Source organism: Patella vulgata, chromosome 7 (assembly GCF_932274485.2).
Source record: "Patella vulgata chromosome 7, xgPatVulg1.2, whole genome shotgun sequence".
Lineage (NCBI taxonomy): Eukaryota > Metazoa > Mollusca > Gastropoda > Patellidae > Patella > Patella vulgata.
In genome coordinates, this window is record NC_065885.2 from 55,896,771 (window position 1) to 55,908,095 (window position 11,325).

The following is an 11,325-nucleotide window of genomic DNA, read 5'->3' on the forward strand; positions in this document are numbered from 1 at the left end:
TACAGTGTCTGTGTGTAACGTGTCATGTGGGTGTTCCTCTTTGTCTGTTTGTGTATGTGTGATGTGGTTCTTCTTGTGCACACACTATTAGATCTGTTTGAATTTTAGCCCTGATCATGCTCTGTCGCTTATTCTTGCAGATATAACACTGAAAACTTTAAAGACAGGTTCGATCCTTTCACATTAAATCACCGATTCACTGTGAATGATGACATCAAAGATCTTGGTCTTGCACCAGTTCCTATTGTACCAACGCCATTATCTTACGTCATAGAGAACGAGAAAACTCTTTCACTGGGAGAAAAGGACTGGACTATCGTGGCTGTTTCTTTGTTGAACGAAGCAAATTTCTTACAAGGTTGGTGACAAGCATTTCATATTTACCCCGGGGTACCCGTTAGTTCACTGACATCAACTATTCAAAATTATTCTTTGTTGAACGAGGACAGTTTTATTATCTTACATGACTTCCGCTGTATACACTCACCCGATAGAACTAACTATGCAATTATGAGAATTTTTTCTTATAAAGGCACGTGGTACTATCAATTATAACGTCCTGGGTTCAAATCCCGTAGTGGCCAAGAAGAACCATGGGATTTTTCAAAATGGCCGAAGTAGACGAGACGTTACCTTCCATGCCTATCTTGTCTGGGGTTTTTTGTAATACATTTGGTGATTTGCCTTTCGGTTAATCTAGTTCTGTGCTTTTAAAGCGTTTGTTTTTTGGTTATATTTCAGCTGGTATAGCAGATCATGGGTTACCGGTACCAGCAATAGCCTCCAACAAACCGTCCACGAAATTCATTCATCTCGTCATTGGTAACCCGGAAGTTGGTGATAACAATGCTACTTCTACATCACCGGAAGCCTACTCACTCAATGTAGAACCTGGTAGTCAAACCATAGAAATAAAAGCTCTGAATGCTAAAGGAATATTTTATGGTGTCCAGAGCTTACTCAGCTTCGTCAAGAAATCCAAAAACGGTCAAATACCTAAAGCTATGATTAAAGACGCCCCTCGATTCCAATATCGTGGAATGCACCTAGACGTCGGAAGGAATTTTCATCCTAACACTTCCGTCCTGAGACTCTTGGATGCCATGGCAATGTATAAAATGAATAGATTCCATTTCCATCTTTCGGATGATGAAGGATGGCGATTAGAAATTCCTGGATTAGAAGAGTTAACACAGGTATGTCAAATCTTAGACCATTATTTGATTCACTATTTTTCTTAAATTTTTATAGCAATGGTAAAAAGCATTAAGGGCATTATAATTAGTGTCGACTGTGGTGCTACAAGCAGGATGCCACTTTACCGTAAATTGCCATGGAATATTGCATAATTTTACAATATTTTTGGAATTTAACCATTATTGCTTTTTTCTCTTTTTGTTTCTTGATAAATCTAGATTGGGTCAAACAGGTGTAGTGATATGACAGAAAAGTCCTGCATCATTCCGCAGTTAGGGTCCGGTCCAGACACAACTACTTCCGGTTCCGGTTTCTATACTATAGACGATTATAAAGAAATATTAGAATATGCAGCCAAACGTCATATTGAAGTCATTCCTGAATTTGACATGCCCGGTCACGCCCACGCTGCTATAAAATCTATGGAGGCCCGGTCACAGCGTTTAACTGACATTGGTGAAACTAATGAGAATGCAAATTATTTTTTGCTGCACGATCCTACAGATAAATCACACTATATGTCAGTACAGAACTTCAATGATAACGCCATCAACCCTTGTATAGAAACAACGTATAACTTTGTACGATATGTAGCTCAACAGGTAATCACGCATTTTAACATAAATTCACAGCACAAATGAATATTTTAACATAATTTTAAAGTACAAATCAAAATTTTAACATAAATTCATAGTACAAATCAAGATTTTAACATAGATTCACAGTACAATGAAATTAAAGAGCAAGTCAAGATGATTTTAACATACATTTAACGTAGATTTACTGCACAAATCAGGATTTAAACTGTTTAGAGGACACGTTAAGATTTTAACACACATCTGGTCTATAACATAACTTTACAGCACAAATCAGGACTATAATATAAATTGAAAGTTAATATAATGATTCTTCTTTGTATGGACTATTAAATATTATATTTTAAATTTTATCAATTCTATTGTTAATGAAACTGTTTGAGCTAGATCTCATAGCCCATTGGGTAGAAGTGTAGAATACTCAGGTAATGTTACCTAGACAGCAGTAAAGGATGGGCCATTTATTTACTTACACTTCAAAGGGCATTATTGGAGATTAGCTACAATAGTTAAAAAATAGATAACGTAATATGCCGAAAATTTCTGTCAAATTGCTCGACTCTGACCCAAGATATAGCGATTGAAATTTAGGTCTAGTCTCGATTATCAAGTCGGTACGATAAAAAAATTAAAGTATCGATTGTCCAGTTTGACGTTAAATCATCCACTACAAAATGTAGTAAAATCCAGTGGCTGCATCGAGAGTTGATTATGGTCTGGATAAGTTAACTAATGTCTAATTAATAATTTAGATAATATCTCAAGCCGAAAGAAAGACCTGCAATAGGCAGATTTAGCTCTTGCATAATGTATGTTTGTTTAAAGTTTCATTCTATATATTTCAGGTTAAAGCCATGCATGACAATATCAACCCACTGAAAGTCTTCCATTTTGGAGGAGATGAAGTAGCTTCTGGGGCTTGGTTAAATTCAACCGCTTGCAACAATCTGGACCAATCAGTCACGAGTCTTAAGGAAACATTTACTAAAAGGGTTTCCGGTTTGACGCACAGTCTGAATTTGAATCTTGGTGGCTGGGAGGATGGTTTGATAGAAAAGAATAATATCCCCTTTAACAGAAGTGTTCTTAGTAATAAAGAAGTGTACGGGTATGCCTGGTCTAATGTGTGGGAATGGGGAGCGGCTTCGAGGGCCTATGTGATGGCTAATCTGGGTTACAAGGTAAGGATATATATTCGTCGCAGTCGCAGCGAGGATAATTTGGACTGGAGCGAACGAGACTGTACATGCATATTGGTCTAAATATTCTTAAAAGTGCACACTGCCATCTTTATCGTTATGGTTTTATAAACTATGAAAGGATAATTCATTGTAATCTACAAGCACTGAGCACACCTTGCTATCTAACCTATTCTTTTATATTATCTAAATCTTATCTAAATATTACATAATGGCCTTTTAATATCTACTCGATTTTACCATTATTTTTGTGGGCGTTTTTGTCTATGATTTCCGCATAGGAATTATTACGTACAGACTTAAGGAATATAAGAAGTTATAATACACAGCAGACCACTACTCGTACACCAGACTGTAAGATTCGTTCACCTTATCATTACAACGCAGGCCTACTGGCAGAGGGGAGATGGATGACTGAATGGTTAGCACGTGCGCGCTGTATCATAAAGTCTGTCATTGAGTCAACCGGCGTGGTTTCGAATCCGCGGTTGTACGTGACAAGGAGTAGGGTCGCCTGTCCAACCTCGTGGGTTTTCTCCTGGCCCTCTGGTTTCCCCCCACTGCTAAAGACCCCTACGCGCAAGCGAATTATGGAAATGAAATTGAACCATGTGTTAGTCTCGAAACGACCTAATTTGTGTCCAGTGGGCGTTAAACCACATCTCTCTCTCTCTCTCTCTCTCTCTCTCTCTCTCTCCCTACTGGTCGATTGCGTGTCCAAGTGTACATAGTTTTCATATAATGAAAATAAAACCTTGGTTTTAATTACTTTTTGCAGTTCCTTGCTTGCAAACCTCTGATCAACAGCTCCTTCAAAGTTTTAGCGTACGGTGACACTCGCGCAACCATCTAAACACACAGCTGCTGGTGGGCGTATTCTTTTATCTGATATAACTTTATTAATCAGAACGTGCACATAGCTAATGATTTCTGTCGTGTTTTTGTTTTTAAAGGTTGTAATTGCTTCTGCCACGAATTATTATTTTGATCATCCATATGAATCCGACCCAGAGGAACGTGGGTTTTACTGGGCAACTCGTTACACAACCACCAAAGATGTATTTTCATTCATGCCTGAAAGACTTTATGATAACGCGGAGATGAGGACCTCGGGAGATCCCATCTCCAAAGAAGACTTCTGTGGAGAAGATTTTGTTAATTGTCCTAGCTTAGAAAAATCAGAAAATCTAGTTGGTAAGATTTACGTTTGATTCAATCTGATTAAAATACAGATCTATATTTCGTTTCGTTTTTTTATACTTTCGATGGCCTACACTACATGAAGATCTGACAAGTTATAGTGATAGGTCACGTCAGGGGTCAACAGACCGACTTTTGACTTATGACATCAGACATTTGATTAACCAATCAGCATTGATGTTACTAGTGGATTACCCACAGTTCCGGGCAAAAAAGGTCAAACACTCGATTCGACAGACCATTCGATTGGCTGACCCCTCATTTCAAGCAGAACACGAGTTAAATAACAAGTCTTCCAGATCCAAGTGTAATAAAGACAAGTAAAACGAAATTTTAAACTATAAAAACGAAACGAAATAGGATCTGTGTTTTAACCAGATTGCGTTTGATTAGAAGAGCTGGCGAATTATAAAATTCAGAAATTTATTTATACAATATTACTTAGAATTTTCTTATTCGTAGTGATTGACTTAGAGCATTTAGCTTTAGACTACCTGTTTTGGAGTTTTTTGGGGGTTTTTTTTTGTTTTTTTTTGTTTTCTTTTACATTTCACCTATGTGGTTACTTGTTTAGTTAAATTTTACTACAATATGCTTACATTCATATTTCTTGTGACATATAGCAGATCATGACTCATGCTGGCATTACACAATGGTTTCTCTGGGTTTTATTCCTGATTGTTTTCAAATTTGAGTTAAGTCTGTGTCACTACAGGCCCGGGACTGTACAATGCAGCGAAACGCTTACGGCTGGCCCCCGGATCCATTCACTTTATTTGAATTGTGCGTTTGTTAGTGCTTTCTGCGCAATATGTCTTGTCCGTATATTTGTTTTTGTGTAAATTATGTGTGGTGCAGTCCGCCTGCACTTACTATTAGCATTGTGAAATTCCGTTATTGTGCATTATTTTAATTTTACAGTATTTGATGACTTAAATCAGTTAAAGATGCTGATTTCCATTTATATTTTTTGGACACAGTCTGCTACATAATGTCATTTTTTATGATGTGTAGAATATGCATATATATATATAACATACCCTTCCTTGTTGTTCACGGGGGCGGGGTGGGGGTGGGGGGGTTGCGGAATGGTTAGAGCGAGCACGTTGAATCATGTCTGTCATTGAGTCAACTGGCATGGTTTCAATTCCCCGGTTGTACGTGACAAGAAGTAGGGTCGCCTGTCCAACCTTGTGGGTTTTCTCCGGGTCCTCCGGTTTCCCCCCACTGCTAAAGACCCCTACGCTAAAGCGATTTATTGTAATAATATTGAACCATATGCGAGTCTTCTTGATCACTGCAATACTTTGGACACTATTAACAACAAATAGCACCCGTGGCGGTGATAAGTAATACCGGGGTTTTCAACCGCTGTATTTAAAACATGTAGAAGTTAATGAGATTCAATCAGTTGGATGGTGACCTTAAAGATGCATTATGTAAAATTTCAGTCAAATTTCTTCATTCTGAGCGACTTTAGGGAGAATAGTGGAGTCTCGATTGGCATTGCTTCCGTTGTTACGATAGTAAACAAAGTCTCGATTATCCATTTTTTAATTAAATCATTAACGGTCAATCGTGTTTAAATCCGTTGAAAATCTAGAGCATGCGATGGCATTGCGGGTATATAACATTTAGCTCTTGAATAATGCGTCTTTAATGTAGCATGATTTTAATTCAATGTAAAGACATGACGTAGATTGTTTAAACATGGCTACTTTAATGAATAACACAGGTATTCAAGGCAACCTGTGGAGTGAAACCATCAGAACTCCAGAACAGATGGACTACATGATATTTCCCAGGATGCTTGCTCTAGCAGAAAGAAGTTGGTTTAAGGGAGATTGGGAGAATATGGATGATAAAGAGGCTAGGAATAAAGCGAGAGATGCGGAATGGACGAGGTTCTCTAATACACTTGGATATGGTGAAATGAAAATATTAGATGGAATGGGAATAAAATACAGAGTTCCTCCCCCTGGAGCAAAGTAAGTAATATATGATTTTATATTTTATCTTACTCCTCCCCCGCTTTTTAAAGGTGGAGCTGTTAACATGGTATTACTAGATGGTCGAGATTACACAACATTTCCAATTAATAACCCCCTTGGGGCCTCTTTCACGAAATTTTAACTAGTAATTTGATTGGATAATTTTAGTAATTTGATTGGATAATTTTAGTAATTTGATTGGATAATTTTAGTAATTTGATTGGATAATTTGATTGGATAATTTGATTGGGTAATTTGATTGGATAATTTGATTGGATAGTTTTAGTAATTTGATTGGATAGTTTTAGTAATTTGATTTAGCTAAGATAAAATCCAAATTTTAGTAATTTGATTGGATAATATTAGATTGATTTTAGAGCTTAGCCAATCAAAATTGAAGTATCTACTAAAATTTGGATTTATCTTTAGTTAAGATTTCGAGAAACAGGGCCCTGTACTTTAAATCTGAAACGAATCAAATATGGAATTTAGTCACAACCTCAACACGCAGACGAGAGTTCAAGTTTCTGTTCGTTGGTTACAATTTTTTGGACGATATCAAATTTTCCACGGCTTAATTCATGCTGAAATGTACTCGAATTAATTATTTGACGTTTCATTAGTAAAACAAAATCAAAATATCTACGGTAGTTGATCTACAGGTATGGATTCTATCGAATTGATAAGAGCTCATCAAAAGAGTGTTACGGGTGGCGCTGGCTTTTTGTCATATCCCGTTTATCTCGTCTGTAGAGGATGCCAAATGTCGACAAATTTTCAATTCATCATATCTGTGTAGCTTTTGAACGGAATTGAACCTTTTTAGAACTGATATTCCTCGTTCGTTCGTTCCTGGAGTTTTACGTCCACTTAGACACGTGATATCATATAGACAGTGATATTCCTTTTAGAGTTCAGGTTTTATAGTTTGCAGCGTGATGGGGAGGTTGTGTGTGACTTGTAGGGGTCAAACCACCTACTAATAATTTGTATATTTTGAATCATTTCAGAATACGAGACAATAAACTATACGTAAACTCGGAAATACCCGGATTAACAGTATCGTTTAGTAAAGATGACGGAAAGACGTGGAATCCTGTGAGTTCAGATGGAATAAGCGTGAATGGAGGTGATAACATTCAGTTAGTGACGTGGTAAGTCTGACCTGTGGACACATATTCTTTTGTAGTCATGCGTCCTCGGCAGTTTCTGTAATCCGATGAGCAGGATTAGATCGAAAACTGTTTACGCTCGGCTCAGATTTGGCGAACCACGCCATGTGACCAGTCCGCGTTGATCAACAACTTTGATCGAATACAAATGTAGGGTGAGGCGATCGGAAACAAATATTCTGCGAACGTTACTGTTTTGTTGATAGGACTTTAACCCCCGTCCCAGCCGACTGTCGGTTGAAGTTTGGGTGCGTTTTCATAAGTTTATGAGAAATATATTATCTTTGGGTTTTGGGTTGTTTTTTTAGAATATTAATTGTTTATTCTATCATCTTGTAAGTGTTACATCTGCTATATCTATCTATGAAATTACCGCGTGGAATGTAGGACCGAGTGGCAGTTAAACCCGCTTCCATAAAGTCGAATTTCTTCTTACATCTCATGGAACTCTTGTGGTCGAGAGTTCCACACAAAAGTCCCCAAACCGTGCCATAAACAGGACGAGGAAGAAAAATCAATATCAATCTGTTTGCATGACCTTATTTCTCCCGGTTCCCACCAAACCCTTCTGACTAAGCTGAGGATTTTTTTTTAAAGTATAACTGGGATGACTTTGGCTATATTTTTTAATTATGTGTAGATGTCCAATTTCTTATTTCATTTTCACTGCCCATCTCCGTTAACCTAGTCGGAGCAGACCAGTATGACGTTAAACCCCTTTTCATTTCATTTGTCACCAATTTCAGGTCTGCTGATAAACAAAGGAAATCCCGTGAAACGTCATTGAAGGTACCTCAAGTATCATCAGCACCAAGATTCTATTCAAATATACCCCTCAGTGCAATTATTATTCTCATGTTGTGTATCGTGTTTCATTGAATAGTCATTTAGGCCACGTCCATATAATTTCCTGTTCTTTGGAAACATCTGTAAAACAAATCCCTTCTTATTTGAAATCCAAAAGAAGTGGGCTGTGCTATTCAAAAGCTGTTCGTTCCAAATGTGTAAGTTTTGAAATTTCAAACAAAACATCTTGCTGTTCAAAAGCTATTCGTTCCAAATGTTTATATTTTGAAATTTTAAACAAAACATCTTGCTATTCAAGAGCTATTCGTTCCAAATGTTTATGCTTTGCAATTTTAAACAAAACATCTTGCTGTTCAAAAGCTATTCGTTCCAAAGTTTTGAAATTTTAAGCCAAACATCTTGTTGTTCAAAAGCTATTCGTTCCAAATGTTTATATTTTGAAATTTTAAACAAAACATCTTGCTATTCAAGAGCTATTCGTTCCAAATGTTTATGCTTTGCAATTTTAAACAAAACATCTTGCTGTTCAAAAGCTATTCGTTCCAAAGTTTTGAAATTTTAAGCCAAACATCTTGTTGTTCAAAAGCTATTTGTTCCAAATGTTTATGTTTTGAAATTTTAAATAAAACATTTTTCTCGTGATTAAAGTGGATGTTTATTTATCAAAACATCGAAGAACAGAAAATTAAATTTATGTGGCCTAAGTAAATATTTTTTTTTTACAATTCCTTTAAATACATATGTAAATTTATTGTACATAAATTGAAATTTGCAAATATCTGAATTACGTGTATGGCAGCATTATTTAGAAGAAATGGAAAACTGTCAAAGCGGCACTGATTGTGAAATAATTTGAATCTGCTTCAAGATATTTTTTTTATTCAAAATAATAACACGTATGCTTATGTATAGTTAAACGTATGTAAATAATATAGAAGTATAATTTTTCAAAGTTATATTTCTTCAACAAACCTGATCCAAAATAATTATTTATTGAAAATATCTTCAAACAATTCAGGGGGGGGGGGGTGGCCGAATGGTTAGCACGTGCGTGCTGTATCATGCGGCCTGTCATTGAGTCAACTGGCGTGGTTTCGAATCCCCGGTTGTACATGACAAGGAGTAGGGTCGCTTGTCCAACCTCGTGGTTTTTCTCCGGGTCCTCCGGTTTCCTCCCACTGCTAAAGACCCCTACGCGCAAGCGAATTATGGAAATAAAATTAAACCATATTATGTTAGTCCCGAAATGACCTAGTTTGTGTCGAGTGGACGTTAAACCCCATTTTTCTCTCTCTCTCTCTCTCTCTCTCTCTCTCTCTCGCTCTCTAATAAATAATATAAATGTATTATTATGAATGACACTCTTTAAGTGCATGACACCGTTACTATGCAACGGACGAAACAATCGTTTCACTTCGCGCAGCACCTTCTATCTGGAATTATCTACCCTTAGACATCAAAGAATCAAAAGCTGTAGACATCTTCCAGTTACGTTTGAAGACACACCTATTTGACGGAATTAAACAGTAAAAGAATCCACATTAACGTCAAAGCACATCAGGCGCTTTATCAAAGTATTGTTTGAGCTAAACACAAATTCTTTGTTGTTTGATTGACGTATTGAACGTGGGACAATAGCACGCGCCTCCTCTTCTTCTAGTAGGGGTTTTGCGTCCGCTTCCACCTAGGGCGATATCGCACGCGCTGATACTTAAATGGCTTAATAGTGGTTGACAATTTGTAATTATAAAAGTTAATAATTTATTTTGGTCTTTTTTTTATAATTTGTATCCATAAATTTAATTTTACTGGTCATTAGAAATATATTACTTGTAGATAAAAATACGTTTGGTGGATCAAATAGAAGGGACATATATTATCTTTAAAGAGTCAACAAGACAGATAAGAGACATAATTAAATATTTTGAGTTTGCATCCGCTTACATCGATGCCAAGAGATTATGTAACCGATATTTTGGGTTATAATTCGTGTTAACTGCATTATTAAAGATACATTATGTGAGATTAGATAAAGAGCTGGCAGTTATCACTATAATAGTTAAAAACTAGATAATGTAAAGGGAATTTACTGAAAATTTCAGTCACATTGATCCATTGTGATTGAATTTTTGGCCTAGCCTCGATCATATTAATAAAGTCGGTACGATAAAAAATATGTTCTCGATTATCCATTTCATGATTTAATCATGAATGAAAGTTGAGCAGCAAATCGTATCCTAATCCAGTAAATATCGCAGGCTAGCGATGCCATCGAGAGTTGATTATGGTCTGGATAAGTTAATTAATAATTTAGATAACATTTCAGGCATAAAGAAAGACCTGCAATTGGCAGATTTAGCTCTTGCATAATGTATGTTTAAATAGTAATGTTAGCGTGTATGTCTATGAATATTTCTGTCTTGTAATTATTAATTTAAAGTGACTGTAAATAGAATAGGTCTTATATTATAATAATATTATATTTTGTATAGTTTATTTTTGAAGACTTTACATTATGTTGATCTGGTGAATAAAATGTTGATTTGATAATAAAACATTTAATGTAGATAATGGTAGTCGATTTTATTTCTATGGGTGTACGCCACAAGACAGTGTATGCTTACTCATTCTAGAATATTTGACGGAACGTTTCTGATGATTCAACTGATAGCATTGCCCCGTGATGCCCTTAAGTTTGATTCTGGTGTTGGCCGAGAAATTGCTTGGGATTTCTCTGCGTGGCTTCCCCTTGTCAGTGATACAGGACGGAGGATGGGGTGGGCCGAAATCGAGGTCACGTCGAGGTCACGTGTACACGGTTTGCATGTAGCAGTACCTTGCTTGGGATTTCTCTGTGTGACTTCCCCTTGTCAGTGATACAGGACGGAGGATGGGGTGGGCCGAAAACCGAGGTCACGTCGAGGTGTACACGGCATGCACGTAGCAGTACCCTTGACAGTTTGGAATTCGTTGGAACTGGTCTGATGACTCAACTGATGAGCATTGTCCCGTGAATGGTCGAGAAAATTCCTCGTTATTGATGTTGTGGGAAGATAGCCGAAGTCACATGTGCACGGCATGAACGTAAAAGTGCCTTCAATAAGAAATCGACGGCACTGTCCGGACAAACAATTCCTTCACAGCATGCTGCATGGCGTTATAT

At 36.8% G+C, this 11,325-nt stretch overlaps 1 protein-coding gene across 1 annotated transcript in view; it reads left to right on the forward strand.

Annotated features, from left to right (window-relative positions):
* The window catches only part of LOC126826788 (uncharacterized), a 61,037-nt gene extending 50,304 nt beyond the window's left edge, over positions 1-10,733 (forward strand). The window contains exons 12-19 of the mRNA XM_050555864.1: positions 141-358; positions 742-1,196; positions 1,416-1,799; positions 2,639-2,974; positions 3,946-4,186; positions 5,928-6,180; positions 7,194-7,337; positions 8,102-10,733. Of these exons, the coding sequence (XP_050411821.1) occupies positions 141-358; positions 742-1,196; positions 1,416-1,799; positions 2,639-2,974; positions 3,946-4,186; positions 5,928-6,180; positions 7,194-7,337; positions 8,102-8,234 (2,164 nt within the window). The 3' untranslated portion in view covers positions 8,235-10,733. The remainder of the gene's footprint in view (positions 1-140; positions 359-741; positions 1,197-1,415; positions 1,800-2,638; positions 2,975-3,945; positions 4,187-5,927; positions 6,181-7,193; positions 7,338-8,101) is intronic.
* Positions 10,734-11,325: the final 592 nt, after the last annotated feature.